At 29.9% G+C, this 23,764-nt stretch overlaps 1 protein-coding gene across 1 annotated transcript in view; it reads right to left on the minus strand.

Annotated features, from left to right (window-relative positions):
• LOC117169914 (MAM domain-containing glycosylphosphatidylinositol anchor protein 1) overlaps positions 1-23,764 on the minus strand; it is a 388,199-nt gene that overhangs the window by 159,101 nt on the left and 205,334 nt on the right. Inside the window, exon 5 of the mRNA XM_033356424.1 lies at positions 18,113-18,454. Within this exon, the coding sequence (XP_033212315.1) occupies positions 18,113-18,454 (342 nt within the window). The remainder of the gene's footprint in view (positions 1-18,112; positions 18,455-23,764) is intronic.

The following is a 23,764-nucleotide window of genomic DNA, read 5'->3' on the forward strand; positions in this document are numbered from 1 at the left end:
ACGCGCGCAACTCAGTCATTTACAGCGTCTCCTACTATTTCACACGGACATAGCCCTGTCATAGTATTGGACCGCATCTCGTTTCAGATCTGGGATCACTGCCCATAGTTGCCCCGATGGTTGGCCCATGTTTGGGCCGAAAGTCGGTCCCACTTTGTCTGCCAACGTTGGCTGTTTAGGTTGGGCCGAGATAAGTATTTAATAGATATAAAAGGTGGCCCAACTTTGGCTGCCGATCTATGGCGGGCCAAATTTTGTCTGAATTTAGGCCAACGCACCTGCTCTGGGTGCCGACGTGAATTCGCACCTGGGAGCCTAATTTACTTGAAAAAAGTAGAAAAGTTTAAAACGAAAAAGTAACAGAAAGTAAGTAATATAAAATAATCATGTGACTTGCGTTATTTTGAATTGAAAATAATTTAAAAGAAGTCAAAGAAATTAATAAGAGATCTAGGTGACTTTCAACGAATTCAGGATAAATTCATAAACTTTAAAACAACTTAAGTTGAATTCAAAATAATTTAAATAAAAATTTATATCTCTTCAAAATGCTTTGGTATCTTTTAAAATGTTCTCAAATATATAAAATCCATTAAAATTCCATTAAACAACTGAAATCAATAAAAAATTCCTTGCAATTTTAAAAACAAACCTACATCTTTAAAAATGCCATGAACTCTGAAAATCTTGGGAATCTCTTCAAATTTTTGAAATAAATTAAAAAAGGTTTAAAATCTTTCAAAACGTCTTGAAATATTTGAAAATACCCTGAAATTTTAAAAACGCTTTTTCAATAGCTTTAAATTATTGAAATATTTTTTAAATTGCTTGAAATCTTTATCTTTAAAAATATCCTACAATATTTCAAATCCTTTAAAACCCCATTTAATAATTAAAATAAATTTAAAAATTCTTGGAATCTTTTAAAATACCTTGTAATATTTCAAATATTTTAAATTCTTTTGAAATGAGTCAAAAGTTTCTAAAGCTCTTGAAAATACCTTGGAATTATTTTTATTACTTTAAAATCTTCAAAATCCTTCGGAATTGTAGGATATTTAATACCCTAAGATATTTTAAATGCATTGCAATCTTCTAAAATTTCTTCACATTTTTTGAAGTTCTTCCAAATTCTTTGGAATTTTTCAAAATGCACTAAATTTTTTTTAATTCTTTGAAATTTCTTCACTGAAAAAAATGGCTTAGCTGTACCAGCTAACCGTTTGGCTGTGCCAGCTGACCGTTTAGCTGAATTTCGTTTTCTAAACAAAAAGATAGCTGTATCACCTAGATTTCTTGCTGTTTTATCTAAGTTAGCCATCTAGAAATTTTCTAGCTAATTTATCTAGATTATTTATAAATAGCAAATTTAACTGAAACAGCTTGAAATCTAGGTGACACGGCTATATTTTCTCGGAAGACGAAATCCAGCCGTTTATTTTTAAGAATAAATTTTTGGAAATCCATTAAAATTGTATAAGATCCCGAGAAATCACATAAAACATAATGGTATTTCCTGATATTTTGGTAAATTGATTGAAATACCTAGGAAGATTTTAAAAGTCCCTTAAAATCATTTAAATTTTCGATAACCTTATCAGCTACTCTGAAATCTTTTTAAATATCTTAAAACCTTATAATTGTTGCAAAATTCTTTTATATCTTCCGAAATCAATAGAAATTCTAGAAACTGCCTAATTTTACAGGAAAATACTTTAAAACTTTTGAAATTTCTTAACATTATTGAAATCTATTACAAATTCTTTGGAATATTTTCCAATACCCTAAAACATTTCAAATCCTTTCAAATCTCTGTAAATCTTTTAAATCTATTAAAAATTTCATGGAATCATTTAAAACACCCTAAAATATTTTGAAAGAAAAATAAAGAAAATTCAGAATCAGGTACAGATCTGAATTCAATATTGGTTAATCCATCGGTTAATTTTTTTAGGAAAGTTACTAAAGTGAAATTTTTATTTTAAAAAGTGAGTACTCTAGTGAATTTACATTAAAAAGTGACTAAAAAATGATTTGAGAAAAAAAAATTCTTAAAGTAGCTGTGGCAACCCTGATTATTCTTGACAGTTACTTAAACTGTTTCTTGTAGAAATTCCTTTGACTTTTGCAATTTTCTTAAAAATCCCTTATTTTCCCCGACATACAAAATTCCCTGATTTCCATGTTTTTCTTGACCTACGGCCGCTCTGATAATAATCTGACTGATCATTCATAAAAAGTGAAAAATGCCAAAAATCTGAATCCGTCAGATAATCTTATCTCTGCATTAGAGGAAATCTTTTATTTAAAATCGCAATTCTTATCTCCTTTGACTATCGAAATAAGAGGATTGATATCCCAACCAGCGAGTTGGGATTAAATGGAAAGGAAGATTGGCCGTGGGATCCGACGGTAAAATGAATTTTCAATGGAAGTCGAGAATCGAAAGTAGGTAGAATATACGGTAACAAACCCTCTCGTTTTGCTCCCAGCATTTCCGGGGTATCACCATTGTTCCCACGAGATAGAATGACTATTTCTATCGTGGTTGGAGTGGATGGAAAAATGACATAAGAAGAAGAGAAAGAAAAGTTACACCGGGATTAACCCTCTCGCAACACAATGTATATTGGCGTCCTTTGGACCTAAGATAGCGTCAACTAATCCTCCTTTACCTGGCAAAACGTAACTTTGCATACCATTCTCGAATGCATTATGGGCACTAAAAGACGAGTCTACGGTCCAAGTATCGTGCTCCCTTCTTACAGGTAAGGATTCTCAACAGAGAAAAGAAAAAGTACAAAGCAGAGGACCTTGTTATAATAGGATAAGGAAGCATAAAGCGCATGGTGATGCAAGAAGAACAACTCTCAGGAGTCGTAGAGGAGAGAATATGAAAGACAATATATCATAATATCATTTCTTCTTCTTTTTCAACTCATGTCTTATGCTAGAAGTTATTTATTCATCGTTTTTTTAATAAATAATAGAAAATAGAGTAAAAAAATTTGCGTTTGGTGTTAGGGGCTTATCTGGACACATAAACACGCTCACACCAAAGACATTCTCCCACTATAGAAAAAAAACTTGTATCAAGTATACCAAAACTTGCTTAAATTTCCCTTATGAAAGACAAAGCGGTATATCTCCCGAAACATGGAACAATTAGACTCCCAAAATTACTTTAGGAGAATGACCGAATACGGATAATTATCAAAAATCGGTCAAAATAACTCTGAAAAATATGAATGAATACGACACAACATCGCACGTTTGGTTAATGCTATAGTACTGTTTATGACCACCACGCCATGCGGTCAATACTTTGCTTCGTTCAATCGCTTTCACATTAGAGTTTCAAGTCTCTTTTTCTAATAAATACTATTGTTTAAAAAATGGCTTCTGATAAATAGACTTTCACAAAAAAACAGCTTTTTCGAAGATCTATCCAAACTTGATCACGCAGACGTTTGGATTAACTCCGATAATAGATTCTGATGTTACTCAGGCTTAATAAATGTATTTAAATGTAATTATAATAAAGAGTATGGCGTTGGTCCATCGACCGCAATTTGAAAAAATATTTTCGTTTTTGAAACCAGGAATAATTTTTTGGGACCATACCCGACACTACATTTCAAATCTGCCGGGACTTGGAAAATCTATTTTAATTGTTTAACATTGAAATGTGTCATTGCCCCAGTGGTAGCAATCTGAAACAATATTTTTGTTTCCGACACTAAAAACAATTTTTAGCACCTACCCTGATACTAAACTCAGAAAAATCGTTGAATCAAACATAAAACTGCTTGACCCTATATAAAAGATAGAATTGGTTCGAGTTAAACAATGGTGTGACTTAATCAAATAAATTTCGTTTGATTAAAACAAATTTTTGTTTAATTCAATTAAATATTTGTTTTAACCTATATTAAAGAAAGAATTTGATTTGAACAAATATTTGTGTGACTAGATTTTAATGCTACTGCGAGATAAGAAATTTATTTAAATTCTATGTCAATATGTCTTATTGCATTGGCTCCAAAAATTCAAGTGGGAGGACTTGTATGATGTCCTCGAGATTTTTGAAGTGTCTAAGTACAAGAATAGAAAATATTTTTTCCACTGAAATGATTTTCCCTGTGTTAGTGATTTTTGTTTTATTTTAGAACATTACCTTTGTTCACATTTATCTAATAGGTGTTTTGAAATCTCAAGATTTTTTTTATTTTGTGAGGAAATATAAGGTATTCGGCATTGGGTCTGTACGAGTAGTTTTACAGGATTGTAAAAATATATATTATCACATTCGATTGAATGAAGAGAGTTGTCAACGTTAATTTTTCTGAACGTATATAATGAAGGATTTATTTTAAATTAATATTTATGAGAAAAGGTGATTTTAATTCTGATTTTTAAATCGATTGATCAACACGTGTATGAATCGCATGACAGCGACAAACATTACTAATTGTACTTACCACATTTGTGAGGTTAGTATAGTGTTTATAAATATTTTCAGTGCTTTTATTCGATTTTCGGTAATCATCCGCGACACGTTTTGGTCTAATTGACATGTGCTTTTTTACAGTATGAGTTTTTCAATGTCCACAGTTAGGATTACTTGTTGGAGTGGTATTCCACTGATAATTCTCAATTCCCGCATCTATTTGGGTCTGTTAAGAGATAATATTTTGGTTTCGATACATTTTATAAAATTTTATTATCATTTGTAAGATGAGATAGAAGACGCTTTTTCAATACCAAGAAAGGGCAAATTTCAAGGTAGTGTTGTCCATGGAAGCTTCCTGCTATTGGTAGCTACGGAGGAAGCTTGTAAATCAATTACGATTCCCAATGAGAGTGCCTTGAGAAATGTCACGTACTTTCCTCAAAGTTTGGGGTGCTGACGTGATCAGGAAACTCATGCACAAAATCTTACTTCCAGTGAGCTCGCCGACCTATTGGAAAGTCGTCGATAATAGAAATTGTAACGTCAAGTAACCCTGCGTTCTGTTAGTCACGTTCAGTAAGAGAGTGTTAACTGTCAATAGTCGAGAAATCATTATCACAAACAAGTTTTGTATCAGTTTTTTGATATGTTTATCATTACAAAAGTCTGTATCGCTTTAGGGAAAATCATTCTACAATGTAAATTAATAGATGTTTGGGGAAATCACATGAGATATCCAACAGTTCTTAGGGTACGCATCCATCCTAAATTGGCGTGTACTCATAATAAAAGTTTGTTGCAAAGATCGTGGAAATAATAGTATGAAGAGAAACCTGATTTGCAATATTTCTTTTGAAAGATAGATTGATGAAAAATTGTAGAAGCCAGACGCGTGCAAAGTAAAGATAAGTGTACCCAGTTGGTACTTTATTTTGTTGCAGAAGGATATTGATGCATCAGACCACTTTTCGCATTCACGCACACACAGAAATGGTTTTGAGATGAGTAAACGAATCTCGAGCTAAAACACGCCGCTAGATTTGAATATGATTGATTGAGAGTACCTGCGTACTTGGCATGAATATCGTTGAGGTGAAACTCACACCCAGACCCACATTTCTGATACATCAGTTGTCAAAGGAAAGAGGAATTTAACAAGATGAAACTGCAAATATTTGTTACCTATCGATGACACTTGACATGTACTTCACAGAGAACTTCGAACGGCAATAGTCTTCAGTCAAATAATAGTCAATAAGGGAAACTCAGACTTCACAGTCTAAAATGATAGCAATACAGGGCAGACAAGGTGATTTTTCACAAAAATGTGGGAATAAATTCATTCAAATAAAAGTAATTTCAGTACGATATTGAATATAATATAAGGCGTTTTAAATACTTAATATTTCAAGTCGAATATATATTCATTTATTTAAAGTGCATAACTACCAGCAACTTTGAGAAAATATTTTCAAATCCAAGACTTCAAACAATTTTTTTGAAATAAAATTCCGAAGTCAATTTATACTTTGTTGCAGTGACTTGAATACAAAAATCAGAAGTGTTGTCAACTTTTATCTTTTTGATCGTCTGTTTATGAAAAATCATTTTTTTAAATTTTTGTTGATTAGAAAAGCCGACTTACAGCTTGAATTTGAAATCGATTGATCAACGCGATCTATCGACCGCATAGTGTCGTCAAGCAAGTACTAACGGCAAAATAAACGTGTGCGGAAAGTGTCGTATATATGAATCTTTTTAGTCTTTTTAATCGATCTTAGGTAATTATCCGTACTTGACAAAAAATATATAGCTTTTCATGGAGCAACTTTAGTAGAAATCTCTTCCTAAGTATAATTAAGAAAACTGCTTTTCTTACTTGTTCTCAACAATTCACCTTGAATGAAATTCGACAATATTTTTGACAATTTCAAATGACTTTTTGAGGTTCAGTAGAAATGTTCTCTCTGTAATTGGGATATGATGAACGTGCGTATATAGAGAGGAGCCAGAGATTCTAGAGCAAACGCAGAGCTAAAAAGATAAAACTAGTGAGTTCAATTTCGCCTCTTTGAAAAAGGGAGATATCGACGTCATTCGTACTGGGCTTTACGCCCTTTTCCCGTAGACGTGGAACGTAATTATGGGTATTCCTTTCATCCGGCTAGCAGATATATCTCCCTGCCCGTCAGCTAATCCCACTGCTCTGCTTTCATCAGGCTCAAAACCGGTTCATGGGACTATAGATGCCCGAGTTTTATGCACGAATGTTATTCGCTAATTACAATATGTACTCAATTGACCACTAACCAATTCACCTGACACCTGACCAATTTTGTAATGTACGTAAAATGTACATGTCAATCGCTCGTAATCTAAGTTAATAGTTATTTTAAAATAATATCGTATATGTTTCATTTCTGTATTGCTCTTTGGTCATCGATTTTGAGTAGAAACTAATTGAATCTTATCCATGAAATCTACTTGCCAAATACGTTTATTGATTTTAACAACCTGTTGATAGGTTGCCAACTGCTGTATTTAAGAACGAGCAGTGAAACTAGATATTCAATTATTTCCATTAAATTATATCCTTAAGCTTCTTTTCTACCAGTACGTGACCTGAATTTGATATTTATAGGTTTAATTTAATACTTGTAGATGCGAACACTATGGAAACTGCATCTTGATATGATAAGAAACTGGTGTTTACATGGTATCTACTTGATGGCTGATTTCCAATTCCCGTCCATTTCCCTATTTTCTTCCGGTTGCAATTTGTAATTCTTGCCAGTGAATTTAAAACACTTTAAAAGTTTGAAATGATCTCAAACGATTTTTAAAGATTTCAAGAAATTTCTAAACATTTCAAAAGATTTCAAAGATTTGTGATTTGAAATAGGGAATTTTGGAAAAAATTATAAATCCGAGTTCGAACATGAGATAATTGTTTACCATAAGAATTAAAATTATGATATGGAAAGGAGAATTATGTAAATAATTGTAATTCTGAATTGAAACAGAGATATTTTTTATTATCTTCTTCAGAATTAAAAATAATAACACTCTAAAAATAAATAAATAAAGTATAAATAATAACACTCTACGGGAATTTTCTGTTACAAATGGAAAATTATCATTCTCAACAAAAATTCATTGTTCGAAGTCAAAATTATATTTATTCACAAAATCTAATATCATAATTCAGAAATATAACTCACTTTTTCTAAGATTTTTAAGAGAGAAGTTTCAAATTCTGGCTGGAAGCAAGGATTGATCTTGTAAATGCCCTCTTTAAGAATCGAAATTCAAATTATTTCTCAACATTTCCATTCCATCTAAAAAATTCCCTACTCCAAAACAAAATCATAATTCTTTATAAAATTTTTCTGTTCTGAAATAAAAATAATAATTCTTTACGGATATTTTTGTTTGTAATTTATTTATTTACTCGCAGTCCAAACTCAGAATTGTAATTCTAGTAGAACATTTGAATCAATTTGCATGATTCTCTGTTCCAAGTCAGAATTTCATTTATTTACAAAGTTTTTTATTATAATTCGGAAATATAGTAATTCCATTTTTCTAAAATTTGATGGGGGAATGTTTCAAATTCTAAAAAATTTCCTGCTTCAAGTCAAATTATAGTTCTTTCTGGAAATTACCTGTTCTAAAACAAAATTTTTTATTCATTATGAAATTTCCTGTTCTAAAGTCAACCTAAAATGGAATTTTGTAATTCTTCATGGAAATTCCTAACTCCATCTCAGAATGATACATCTTTACGGAAATTGCTTTTCCGAAAGTCAGGAACCCCCTCTTTCTAATTAGCACATATAATTTTTTCATAAAATTCACTGTCCCAAATTAAATATTCCAATTCTTTACGCAAACTCTTCGTCCTAGAGTAAAATTATAATTATGTACAAGAATTCCCTGTTTCAAATGTCCAAATTATATTTATTACTGAAATTACCTGTCTCGAATTAAAAATTATAATTCTTTACTAAAATTCCTGGTCCCAAAGTAAAAATGATTATTCTTTACGGAAACTCCCTGTCAACAAAAAAATTATAATTCTTAACGAAATTGCATGTTCTGAAGTGAACCTAAATTATAATTCTTTACGTAAATTACCAGTTCTATCTCGGAATTTTAATTCTTTTTAAATCTCCCGTCACAAAGTAAAATTTACGACTCTTTATGGACATTCTTTGTCCCAATGATCAGAATCAGATTTCTTTACTGAAATTTAGTGTCCCAAATTAAATATTATAAATCTTTAATAAAATGGCCCGTCCCAAAGAAAAAAATCATTCTTACGGAAATGCCCTTTCCTAGCTCAGGATTGTAATTTTCATTAAAAAAATCACTGTACCAACTCAGATTTAGTGCAATAAAAGATATCACTGAATAAAATTCCCGGTCATTTCCCGCTTTGATTTTCTTCATCTAAAACTAGCTTATATTTAAACTAATATACTGAATCAAGGGTTAATATAAAAAAATTATTATTACCCGTCTCTTTAAATAAATAACCAAACATAAAATATGTCCAAATACTCGATTCATGAAAATGAGTGGGGTTTCCTATTCGAACTTCAACTTGTTGAAAAAAACGCTCTTGAAACCATATTTTTCTGCATTTTGTCATGCACATGCAAATCGCCGAGGAACGAAAAATGTGATTTTTAGGTACATCAATTGACGAGTAACGCTTTATGCATCACTGTGGGACAGCGAACTCGTAAAATAGGACAAAATCTGGTGAGTAATGATAATGGAAAACCAACGTTCTATCACATTCTAGTAAATGGATCATGTCCGAAGTCCAGTATCCGGTTGAATGTACAAGCACGTTAAAGCAGAAAGTTATCTGAAAGTGCACAGTAGCTTTCATATTCGCCCTACTAGAAATTCCCAGGTAGTAATCGCCCAATTTGTCCTCATTTCAATAATGGCAGTCGTCACAGTCTCATTAACCGTAATAATCACACAGGGTGAAACTCAACCCCAAAAATTTTTCCAGCTCCTCGTAGAGTCCCAGAGTACCTTAACTTCATCGATTTAAAAAAATTTAAACAATTAATTTTGGTTATAAAAACTAAAAGATCATTGTTTGAAACCATTATATAATAACTAGCAATTTTTTTAGATATTTAGAACTCATTCTTGGGGTCAAGTTCACCCAGTGTAACTATTATGTGATTCTACTTAAGTGTGACTAATTAGGGTTAACACAACTGGACTAGTAAGTTCTGGTCAGAGCCCTTTACAGCACTGTTAATATTTTTAATTCTTTGTGAATAGAAAAACTATGTGGGTATAATTAGCTCCCAATTTTGTATTTTAACCAGGCTTTGGTTGGGTTCTAATTAGGATAAACCAGGATTTTAATCTTGTAACATTTTTTATATAGACTGTCTTTTATATCTTCTCTTTTATCAGAAAAATATGATATTTGATGAAGCAACTAAAAAAAAAAAATTTCAAAAATTGAAACAAATTTTTAGCGAAATAGATCAATTTTTAACTAATAAAGATTAATTTTTAACCAGAACTGAAAAAATACAATTTTCAGTAAAAATTTTGAACCAAAATGTAGAACCTATATACAAAAAATGTATTTTTTACTCAAGTAATTCAAGTTTTAACGAAAAAAAAGTTAGAATTATTTTCAACCAAAGGACTAATTTTCTACAGAACAGTTGAATTTTCATCCAAAGAGAAGAATTTTCAGGAAAAAATTGAAGTTAAGAAAGAAAAAGAACCTCATACAAATTGTATACTTTACACCTAAATGCGCATTTTCTGTGAAAAAGTTGATTCTTCGACTCAAAAATATGAAATTTGAATATGAAACTGAAATATTTAATTTTCAAACAAAGATAAATTTTCAACTAAAATAATAAATCTTAGAAAAATTCAAAAATTAGTTTAACTTTGAACAAAGTATGTAGTTAAACTTTCAAACCGAAAGGCAGTTTTTTTCGCAAAAAGACGAATTTTCAACTGAAAAATATCAATCTTTAAAAAAAATAGAAAAACTAAATTTTCTTTATAATAAAATTAAACTACTAATTAAGAACCAAATAAAAAAATTTTTGACTCAAAAAATAATTGTCCGAAGAATCAACTGAAAAAATGTATAAGACAATCAAATTATGAACAAGAATATTATGGTCGAAAATTTCGTTTTCAAAATTCCTTCAATTTTCCAGATTTATTTTTATTTTCTGTAATAATTAATGTTTAATGATCAGAATTTGATTATATCATTTTTAACATCCAATCTGTTATAAACGGCATAAAGCAATTAAAAAGTAAATTTTTTAAATTCGAAATCATTATTCTTGACAGTTATTTCAAGCTCTTTTATTTCAAGTGACTTCAAGGCAACAAAACATAAATATTTGAAATTATTCCCAATTTGTATTTATTCGAATCTTCTTACTCATTTTGTCGCATAACGCGCCATGTCGCCCGTATCAATCGCGAAAAGAGGCTAAGACAAGAGGAAGTTCCAAATTATACTAAACTTGAGATTTCTGTCAACTGGGAGGCAAGAAATAAAACTTGCTCATCTACCAAAATTGCATAACATAAAATACTTTAATCGCATCTCAAAATATATAATAGTTGGACTTTCATCATCTCATTGAAGCTCTTCCAGAAATATAAATACGTTATTCATTTTTTATTTTGCCCTCGCCGATGTTTATTTATTTGTATGGCAAGAAAAAGGGGGATAGATAGAGTGGAAAAGGGACATAATAAAGAGGGGAAGTGAAAGTGTGAGACGATACAAGACAAGGAATGACGCGGCCAGAGAAAACAAGAGTGAATTAAAAACGAGAAAGAGTATAGGAAGGGGAGTGTTAGAAGAGGAAGTGGAGATTTCAACAACTTAATAAAGAACTTATTTTCTAAAAGCTTTGGCCTGATTTATAAACACTCACAGTGAACTTTTTCATTGCGCATGACTATTTATCATTAAAACTATATAGAATTATATACATGTAACTTTTAACAAATTTGAAGTTAATGAAACTTGTTGAAAAATAGAAAAAAAAGTTTATTTTATGTTTTACCTGTAAAAATTGCATTAAAATAACTTTTGATTGTTTAAAAAATAGTTAGTGTTTTTTAATAATATGTTTTTGTCTATGTTATTCTTATGGGAAACTGGGGTTGATTCATGCCCATTCCCGAGCAAGTCAGATTTTTGTCAAGTCTATTTTAGCGAACAGTCAATTTCTGGAATCTCTCCTTCGAAAAAATTTGTATAAAAAAAATTGGACAAAATTGCGTCAAGTTACATTGCAGCATTTGTCAATTAAAAAATTGAATAGTCAACATGGCAAAAATGTGAAAAGAAACCAGAAGAAAAGACTACAATTATTAGTGATAGGAATAATTTAAGTCTTACCATTAAGGTTTTATCATTTTTTCCGAATGAGAAATGCCGCAATGTAATCTACCGCAAATATAACTTGCCGCAATAGTGCTCAACACAAATATTACTTTACAAATTTTGGACCATTTTCTGTCGACTTCAAATTTCTACGAATGAGTGATGCTGTTATGTTACTCGCTGTAACTTAACAAAACGAGAAAATCTAAACTTTGCGTTTTTTGAGTCACCCTAATTTCCGAGGGTGCAAAAAAGATGGTTACATCTCGGGAGCCGGAATAATAAGGTTCTATCTCGGAGCCAATGAAAGTCTTTTTGACGCTTAAATGAAAGAAGAAACGAGGGCCTGGCATCGTTTCATTTTAGCAAGCGCACGTGCATGCATTAAGAGCCTTAAGTAAGCGTATAATCTAGACTAAAGTCTAGATACGATATAGACTCAACTTCCGAGTCTGCGAAGAAGAACCCGTTCAAGTGATATATATTCGCGGTCTCGAGTTGCACGAGCCCCGTCGTCGGAGCACACTTCCCGTTTTTGTTCCCAGCAAGAGTTAATCCCTGCGCCGGCAAGTTTGCCTGAAAACTGACTGAAACTCCTTCCCTTCCTCTGCTTTCCTCCTGGCCCTGTTCACCTAGTCTTTCCCATAAACCGACTTGCTCGCTCGCCACTACTCTCTCATACAATTCATATCCTTCTCTCTCAGCAAGCAAAGGAGAGGGGCGTTGAGAAAATAAACTACCAAGTGTTATATTCTTATTGTATAGAGGTAGTATATACTATACACGCGACGCCAGTGTCCTCACCAGGAATAATTTAACCATGTGCTGCGCGTGGCGAAAATGGTTTACTGTTTAATTAAGATATTTTTTCTAGAGTCGGTCAGGAATTATCTAAGTTTATTCATTTCTCCCAGGAGACAAAATTATACATAGGGATCACAGCATAAAAGGAACTCAAAAAAGGGGAAATAGGTTTTTTTTCTCAAGAAAAAGGGTGAATATAGGGGAAAAATTAAACATTTATTTTCAATTGTCAAAAAGAACAATTTGATTATACGAAATTTTATATTTTAAAATAATTTGCAATGATTTCTGCATTGTATAATACACTATTATATAATGTTATTGGCACAGAAAAAAATGACGTTTACTTCTCATTTCACATGTCTCACTTCATTATTAATTAAACACTTTTATTATTTGTAATTACTATCTAACATAACCTATATTGTTTTGACACTTGTATCCATTTGAAGTTTCGAAACCAACCATGGAAACTATCATTAACTTGATCCGAAGATGCACGGACTTGACCGAATGGCTGATCCGAATGAAACTTTAAAGGCGCGAAATATGAAAATACCCCTATGTAATGGCTTTTCCTCTGCTGTTATGCAATTCGGGTAGCATTCAACTCCTCATGTATGTAAGCTCCAGCGTGTCCAGGCTTATATTCCATATATATATTCCATATATATATTTAAAATGTCCTAGGACATTTTAAAGCAACTCCCGACACTGGACTGAAAGCGAGAGTTTGGTGTAATATATAAAAATATTATTTTTTTCACCATATACACTTGTTCAGCAAAATGTCTATTTGATCTATTTCCCCACTTGTAATATAGCAACATCAATACAAACAAGCCGTCCATAAACTACGTTTCCACCTTCAGGGAAAAGAGTTTTGCGCCAAAAACTACGGTATTCCCACTTTTTAAAGAATTTTTGTTTTTCACCTTAAATGTGACCTAAATGAATAGAACCCAATAATAATATCCAACCATTATGAGTTAAAGTCAATTTTTTTGGTTGAATGTCGACTATTATATTTTTGGATAGCAATTCGTTTCTTTTTGTTTTCTTTTCATTATAGTTGAAGATACAATTATTTGGTGGTAAAGAAACTTTTTTGTTACAAATTTATATTTTCGGGTTGAAAATTCAACTTTTTTATTCATAATTTATATTTTTGTTTTGAATTGAACTCTATGGTTCAATTTAAAAATTTTGTTGCAAATCCATCCTTTTCGGTAGGATCTAATATTCTCTGTAAAAAAATCATTTACTTAGTTGAAAATTTACATTTCTGCTTAAAAATGCATCTTTGTTGGTTATCAATGTTGTTTTTGATCTGAAAATTTAATTATTACATGTTTGATTTAAAATTAACTTTATTGTTGATAGTTCGTCTATTTGGTTGAAAATTCATGTATTTTTTGAAAATAAAATCATTTTTGGTAGAAAACTTGTTCTTAGACTTGTTGGAATACGTTCTTGAAAGTTAGATTTTTTGGTTCAAAATTTAATCTATTTTGTTAAAAAATCCTTTTTGATTCCGAATTTATAACACCGTGCTCTTTTCTCAGCCAACGTATATATTTTGTTTAATGTTTTTTTAAGCTTACAGCCTTTGAAGTTAATAATAACATAATTAGTTCATACTGAAAAGCATCAAAATACAAAAAATTCTATGTTTGAAACATTTATGAAGCTATTCAATCTTAAACTGAAAAGTGAAAAAAACGGGTGCAATTCTAAATTTGAAGGCAATCTCGCAAGATGTAAAGGACGAACATAGTTTAAATTATTCAATATTAACAGTACACCAAATTTGAAATTAAACATATTGGTAAGTTCTCAACTTAGATCCATTCTAACTTTGACATGCAAACTTTGAAAGAGCTTTAGGATTTAATGTACCTAGTTCGAATAGTATCCAACGTATGAATACATTTTCAAGCATATACAATGTTTGTAGAATATAATGAAACAGTTTTACATCTTTAAAGAAGATTCAATTTTTTATAACGCAATGGCTGTCCTAAAGTGACCATTTTCACAGACAGTAGATATGAAAGTTTCGAGTCAAACGTATACGAAGTTTTAGTAGAAACGTTCGTTTTATCTAGACTCATAGATTAAATCAATTTTATCAGGAGTTTAGATAAACCAACTTTAAATAGAGATGACTATTTATTTTTCTAATCAAAATAATTTCAAATATTAAAAAAATTGATAAGTACTCAGTTTAAATCCATTCTAACTTTCATATGTTGACTTTAAAACAGTTTCAAGTAAAAATGTACCTATTTTGAATAATATCCAGAGTATGAATTTATTTCCAAGCATTTAAAATATTTGAAGAATATAATGAAGAAGGATTTAATAAGTTTTAAGAAGATTGAGCATTTTATAATACAATGGCTGACCTAAAGTGTTCATTTTCACTGAAAGTAAAAATGGAGGTTATTTGTTAGACATAGACGAAGATTCAGTAGAAGCTTCCGTTTCAGTCAGACTTACAGTATAAATCAATTTGATTATAATGTTAGAAAACCCATCTTTAAATAGAGCTGAATACTTATTTGTATAATAACAATATCAAATATTTTTAAAAAATCATACTTTTTCTGAATACTATTCCTTTAAAAAATTAATCCAACCTTTATAATGATTTCATAACATCGACAAAAATAATATAACAATCTAATAATTTAAGCATCATGAGAAAAAAATTCTGGTTAAAATCATTTAACAACTTATATATATAAATTTTTGTGTTTTAGCAACATTTAAATGTAAAAAATTCATTTTTTATTCAATCCTCATTATCAAGAACTGATTTTATTCACTGAGGGATTCCTTACAATCTTATTTGGTTGGGTTATACATCTTTTAAATTTTGTTTTAGAAATCAAAAAATTTTTATTTGTTTGAACGAATTTTCTGTCAAATAGTTTAAATTTTAATAAAACCTAACGGAATGTGAATGTAAAGAATCTTTCTAGAAGCCTTCTTGCAGCTTTTACCTAAAATTAAAGATAAAACACAAAACTGCAAATTTTTGTTAAATACAAAGTGTGTAAGAGAAAATAAATAGTGTATAATGTTTTCAAAAATAAAAAAGTTATTGCAAATTCTAAAACGAAAATTTCTGATTATTGCGTCATGTAAGAATCTCAAATTTTGGAGTATGTCAAAAATTTCATTATTTTTTTTTATATATTGTCTTTTAATCCTTCTTGAAAACGAATGACTTCACTTGTTACCGCCAACTTTCCTTTGTTTTAATATATTTCATGGAAAGATTTTCTCTTTTTTACGCTTTGATAATTTATTATAGTTAAAGATCTTATTTATTTATTATCATAATTTATTGAGTACACACGCATTGTGTGTAAAAAGCAAATAAATAGTGTATAATGTTTTCAAAAATAAAAAAGTTATTGCAAATTCTAAAACGTAAATTTCTGATTATTGCGTCATGTAAGAATCTCAAATTTTAGACTATTTTTTTATATTTTCACAATTTTTTATCGACTAAGATCTGATTATTTATATTTTATTTTTTATTTTCTTTATGATAAATGTTATGTTTCTATTTTTGTTTAAGATTTTCGTATATTAAATAAATAATCTTTCAATAGGCTTGAAAAGGGACCACATTGTGTCCGAAAGGTTGCCAATTTTTTCAAAATACGAGGTTTTCTACTTTATTTTAATATCCTTTCCTTCCGGAGACTTTTTCATACAGAAGTAATTAAATTTCCGATTAAATACCGTCGTATGTTCTCAATTGGCATTTATAGTTTTTAAATCAGTGGATGATTATTAAAAAACATTTTTAGAAAATCGGTAGGGTTTATTTTTCTTGCATCTTTTTATAATTTTGATCTGCATTGAGCAAGTGAATCTCATTATGAAGATCAATATTTAGTTGCGTGGCTTCAAGATTTATTAAAAATTTTCATATAAAAAATAAAATGAGGTGAGAAAATATTTTCAAAATCGTTATAAAATTCACTGTATGCAAATTATCGTGCCTGATTCTATGTAAACGTACAAATTTAACGTATAGTAAACACAAACTACCAGTTCCTCGACAGACGTGTAATTTAGATCAAATTCGAGGGTTTTCTGATTTTAAAGCTTCTTCTAGAACTTCCATATGTGGATATTGTTTTAATGAAATTAATATATTTTCCTGCAAAAATTAAATTTAATAGCAGATTGAACTTTTTTGTAAGCAGGTAAATTTTTTCTTATTTCATCTCACAATAAAGCTTAGGGTTTCCCCTTCTATGTGAACTGAGCATAAAAAGTGACATTTTAATTTTTTATTCATGAAAATAAGCGTTGTGTGACTTTCGAGAAATACATCGTCTAGTTTGGCGATTTATACCGTTTTTCTTATCAACAATAAGATATTGCCTACTTACAGTTTTGATAGTTTTTTACGCCCTTACTATTGGTCGTCATCATATTTCAAACAAACAAAATATTTTACCTTTCTAGTCCAATAAAAATGTCAACAAAAGGGATCTTCTATGGAAAAAGTCAAATTTAATTTTGACTTTCATTTTTAAAAGTGAGATATTTATTTTTTTATAATATGGCTACAACCAGAAAAAACGGGACTATCGTAGACAACATTTTTGCTTTAGAAGAAAAAACGAAGCTTTCTTTTGAAAAAAAAGAAAAAATCTCTATTTTTTAAGTAAAATTTATTTTTTCCTTTATTTTAAATTGATTCATTTCTTTGTGAGTAAGTCCTTCATTTTATATTGTGAGCCTGACTGAAGGTCAAATAATCCATTTTTCTTTAAATGTTCATGATCCATAAAAAAGGGCGTCAAAAACCTATCACAACTGCACTTAACAATATTTGCTGATCATCGTTAGAAGAGTTCAAAATCATCAAAATAGAGAATATCCACATAAATCACAACAATTTTACACATTCGATCAAAATGTAACCAAACAACAAATTTTGTTTTCATTTACAATACCGGCTAATAACACAAAATTTTGCCCATGTTGGACTCAGGTCGCAAAAAAATTGATTTTTTGATTGGGTATGCTTGAGAAATAATGCCCTGTAATAAAAATACATAGAAGACTTTAACGTGCTAAAACAAGGTTTTATCTCGGAATGTGCAAATATAAAGGTTTTCTCTCTAAGAGGAAGCAAACTTCCACATATTTTCACTGAACGGGAAAAAGTGAACTGCCTCACAGAATTCTTTGTTTAATTATTAAAATGTGACAATCAGAATATCCACGACATAAAGTGTGTAATTTCACTAACGGAGAGGATGAGGAGGAAGAGAAGAGTAGAGGCTGGATTTATAAAAAAAAACTTTCACTCAAGCCCCTAATATTCCCATACATCTCTTTAATTTGCCAGAGATTGGCTTTGTTATAGTGGTTGAATTAATGAGTAATTTATATGCGAAACTCACATTGGACGTCGAGTAGAATGCTGGCGTTAAGTGGAATTGTGAGAGTGACGTGTCGAGCTACACAGATGATGGTGGCATTATGATGACCCCTTAAGACCTTGAGATGTGCTCCACTATGTCGACCAGAAGTGGCAGGCAGAATGGTGAGATTGTCTGGTGGTTGTTCCGGACCGTCCAAAGTCGCCTGAGACAAGGTCATGCCCCAGGCCAAAATCGGAGGTGGATTGCCACCTTCCACTGCACACTCTAGAGTGAGTTCCGAGCCTTCTTTCACGGGTACGAACTGATTTCCTGGATCCAACCGGCGGCCATCTATCAGCAAATACGTCCCTCGGGGCGCCTCTGAAACACGAAAAGAGCAGCTTTTTCAATTTACAGTTTCATAAAGTTCAAGACTCGTGTGACGTATGAGTGGATAAAATCTCGCGTATCCGATACGGTTAGGAGCCTAATTTACACGAAAAATGTGAAACATCACTTTATTAAGTCATTGAAGCTTTAAACCTTTCAGAACTAAAAAAAAAATAGGCAAGATCAGGATCAACTACAGTGAATTTAGAAGACTTCAAGAGAATCTGGTGAGATTCATGAGAATGAATAAAAAAAATTTAATTCCGATCGATTTAAAATCAAAGTGGACAGAAGTCACACCGAATTCCACAGCATATAAATAAACTGAAATAAACCTTAAAAAATATAAAATTACATAAAACTCGATTGAATTTACAGAAATTGAAAATAATTCGATAAAATTTATAAAAATTCAAAAATATTTTTAAAATATCTATTTAATCCATTAAATGTGGGCTCAATTAAAAAAATTTTCAGGAATTTCTCAATAATTTGACGAAATCCTTGAAAATTGAAGGTGAGGTTAGAAGACTTCAGGGTGATTTACAAAAAAAAAGTTACAAAAAATCTATTAAACTGAGTAAAATTTAGTGAATTTAGAAGAGTTGAAAATAATTCAGGGAACAAAATCAAGAGAATACCAAAGACTCCAAAAGAATTTACATAGTTCAGAATAAATTAATACAAATTCATAGTGAATTCCAAATTAATTCAAATGAGTTTCTAAAAAATTAAGAAAATCGCAAATATTCCATCGATTGCAGTAAAACTGGAATTAATATAATTACAGATGAATTAACCAGAGCTTGAATAAATTGATAAACACTTAACCCGTTAACGCCGAGAATACCCCTTTGGATACACCACTCATTCTGCAAACTCATGCAATTCAAGGTATATAAAATTGAGAGACACACATTTTTGAAGCTTAAGATCTCTTCTTTCCGGTGGTGAGCATGAAAATGTGATAAAATGTGGTTAATTATGGAAAATATCGTTTAAAAAAAAAAACAATTTTTTTGTTCGATTCTAACAACTTTTTATTCTTGATAACTTTTGCTATAAGCGCATGGTTCTCAAGAAAAAAATTCTCAAAAGTCACCATTGAAAATTTACATGATCAAGAATGATGACTTTTGTCAATTTTTTTCTTGGGAACCGTGAGCTTATAGCAAAAATAATCAGAAATAAAAAGTTGTTAGGATCATACAAAGAATTCACCTAAAAGTTTTTAGAATTTTTGGAGCAAATTTTAAAATTTTCAAAAATTGACAAATTGCAAAATCCAAAAAATAATTTTAAACTTCCTGGAAAAATTTTCACGTATTCTTTGAGTGATTTTAAGAATTTTTTCTTCTTTTGCACTTTCTATAAAAGATCATACTTTTTGAGACAAAAAATTATGAGTGTCTTCGCGAAAATGTTGTCATTAACGAGCCATTTTGATAACACTAAGATAAAAAATTGATCTCGTAACCATGCATTCTGAAAGTTTAGGCATTTATTCTACCAGTTATTGAGGTTTCAAGTAGATTGCACACTGGAAACCATTCGAAAAACTCGATTTTATAAAAGAAAATTAGAAAAAATCGTGTTTTTTTGTTTGTTTAAACGATGTTTTTTATAATTAACAACATTTTACTACATTTTCGTGCCCGCCAGCGGAAAGCAGAGATCTTAAGTTTCAAAACTATGTATCTCTCAATTTATTATATCTTGAATTGCATGAGTTATAATTGCAGAAAGAGTGGTGTACCCTGAGGGGCATTATCGACGTTAATGGGTTAAAAGTAAAGAAAAGCAATATATAAAATAAAATTCGAGTCAATATAAACAAATATAAGGGAAATAAGAAGATTTCGTTAAAATTCATAAAAATTTAAGTGTATTTCAAATAATTTAAATATTAAGAAAAAACGCATTAAATTTGAAGTGAATTTAGACAAATTCAAGGGAATTCGAAGTAATTTAATAAATGCCCAAAAATTTGAGATGAGTATTGAAAACTTTAAGGTGAATTAAAAGAAAAACTAACAAAAGGTCCAGTGAACTAATAACTAGAATTGAGTGCATTTCGAAGATTCCAAAATAATTCAAGGAAATTAAAAAAATAAAAGAATTCCCAAAAATTAAAAGGAATTCTAGAAAGGTCTGTTTAAATCAAAAGGAATACAGTGTTAATTCCAAATGTATTCCAATAAACTGAAAAAGACTGAATCAAATAAAAAACAATTGATTCAATAGAATTCAAGTCAATTTAGAGGAATTTAAACAATTTTGTAAAAATTCAAGTAAAGTAAAAAAAAACAAAAAAAAATTTGAAAACTATTTAAATTTTGAGTCTAAGACTAAGAAAAATTTGAAAGAATTCGGAGAAAAGTGCCGAAAATGTTAGGTAAATTAAAAATAATTTATCAAAATAATTAACATTTACACCCCAAAAATTCCACTGAATTCAGATAAATGGGAGTGAACAGAATCTGATATAATCCAGAAGAATTCCCTATACAATTTCCTATACTATAAATCTCAATGGCTCTAGAAATTATTTTTGTTTTGTTTCAAAAGTTTTTTCTTACCATTTTTTTTTAACAAACATAAAATTTAAAAACTGTAAAAAGCGTTCTATATCATTTTAATCCGTATTCGGGATGAAGTTGATTAACTGGGATTTTACTTTAATGTTTTTTTTCAAGAAAAAAATATCGGAATTTGAATGTAAGAGAGACCTTGTTAGTTTGAGACATCATTTCAAAAATCGAAATGATATTTATTGCCAGGGAACAAGATGGTACCTCTGTCATCATAATTCCTGAGTAACTCACGCCCGGCACCTGTGTGCAAAAGAGTTAAAATTTCGGTTCCGATTCCAATAACGCTTCCTTTACCATAGGATGCCTCAATTTATGCGCCCCTTATGAATCGATCGCAAAATCTGTTCAGAGCTCGAACCTGATAGTTTTTGTTTTAAAAATAGTTTATGCTTCCAGCAACCACGGTAAGGGAAAATGAAATTTTTTCGATAACGTAAATCAGTACATTGTCGATGTTATAGCGGAAATTGAATGTACTTTTCAATCCTCCAAATTTAGAATTCTCTTTTCTCAGATTATTCTCTACTCCCGTTACGTATACCTATAACAATCACTAACCTAAAGAATCTGTTCAAGTGCGCGGCGCTTCGCGTCAAGTTTGAGCGCGCTCACTGCGCACAGGTACGCTCTTCCGCCTCGCGCTCATTTTCATACGTTTAATGCGCACACTTTAGTTACATTTTCTCAGATATAATAAATATTATAACTCAAATCGAAAACTGTGATTTAAACTTCTGAGGAAATACAGCCATAAATTGTAACTTCAATTTTTTTTCGATTTGCTTTTAAAAAAGGTTTTCAAAACACCTACGGCTTTAACGATTATATTCTCATTACGAAACTCGCGCTTCGCACTCGATAATGTATGTCCTATTGAAAACTTTAGCAAAATGATTTGTAAATCTTGTTCAAATCTACTAAAAACAACGCTTTAAACTTATGGATCTCTTAAAAACCCAAAATGGCATATATTTGAAAATGATCCAACTTTTGGATTTATTGTCTAATTACGAAATTTCATGATAATAGTTTTGAACCACATATATTTTTACCTATTAGAAATTTGGATTAATATTTCTTCAACCATTAAAAAAAATTTGTTGTTGAAAATTTTCAAAATTTCAAAAGTATGTGACTTCCAATTTTTATCAAAATGAAACATTTTATTTGGATGATTTGCAAGCCTTCTACCTGTCTATAAAAAACTTTGACAAAAAAATTAAAAACTTAAAAGGGTTAGTGTGGCTATACAATATTCAGGTTATACAACATACTTATATAAAACATATATACGACATATATACATATATACATATATACGACATACAAACAGACCGTTGAACCTAAAGATCCGTTAAAAACCAGAGATAAAAAATTTGGACAATTACATTACACTCTCATGAATTATAATGTAACTAGAATTTCATAGTTTTTGTTTTAAAAATAGTTTAAGCTTCCAGCGACTTCGTTAGGCTAAAAGTCAATTCTTTCAATAATGTAAATTAGTACATACATGGTCGATGTTGTAGTGGAATTTTAAGTTCACTTACGCGGTTAAATTAAAACTCTTAAATTATTGAATAAATTATTGATAATATTATACAAGTTTTCGATAAAAATTAGTACTTTAAGAAACATGTACCATACAAATTCTAGTAAATAAATATTATTATATTTTAATCAAGAATCCATGCATATATTTCGGTTTTTACATATTTTAAGCCTTCAAAAAAAACCTTTAAATACTAAGAAACTATAAAATCAAGTTCAAACTCTCACAAGTTTGGGCTGATATTTTACAAATCACTTGCACTTTTTTTCCATGTTTAAAGATTTTTAATATAAAATCATAAATTTTGTAAAGAAAATTAAAATTTATAAAACATTAATGTTGTAACAGTTTTATTTCCACTAGGAATAACAATTTTTAAACAAAAATCATCAAGAAGAAACCCAATTAAAAATTTGTTTGGGTTATGTTAGCGTTTTACACCAGATATGCAGAAATTGTAATTTTTAAACAAAATTCATTAGATTTTTAAGTTTCACAATTTTGTAAGAATTTCGGGTTATGCCAGAATTTTACACCAATTTCCTTTATGTTAATATTTTTCGTCGAAAAAGTATTGATATTTTAAACGACAAGTTATATAATTTCAAAGAATATGTACAAACTTTCCACAACTTGGGCTGTTTCACATGAAATTGGTATTTTTTGTACAAAAATCGTTACATTTGAAAACAATGATTTTTCGTTTAAAATAATAAAATTCACAAGATTGAACGATTTGGCATGGTGTTTTTTGTCAGAATTTTACATTTTTTATTAAAAAATCATTAGGTTTGAAAAAAATGAATAATTTTAAAACAATTTTCGTACAATTTAAGGTTGTTTTGACGTTTTTTTTATCGGAAATCGGTTATTTAAAATGAAAATCATTTAATTTAAAAGAAGATTAATAATGTAAAACAATTTTTTCTCAGATTAGTATACAGCCATTTAGTTCATAATTTTTTTTTTGCTGAAAATAATTACATTAAATAAGATTTATTATTTTGCAACAATTTTAAGCGTTAGGTTTAAAAGTGGATTTACAATCACAAGCAGTTTTTTGTTGAGGTAGATTACTATTTTTTTTATCTGAAATTGGTATTTTTTAATGAAAATACAACGGTATGATTATCTATATATTGTACAAAAATGTTA

Source organism: Belonocnema kinseyi, chromosome 3, assembly GCF_010883055.1.
Source record: "Belonocnema kinseyi isolate 2016_QV_RU_SX_M_011 chromosome 3, B_treatae_v1, whole genome shotgun sequence".
Classification (NCBI taxonomy): domain Eukaryota; kingdom Metazoa; phylum Arthropoda; class Insecta; order Hymenoptera; family Cynipidae; genus Belonocnema; species Belonocnema kinseyi.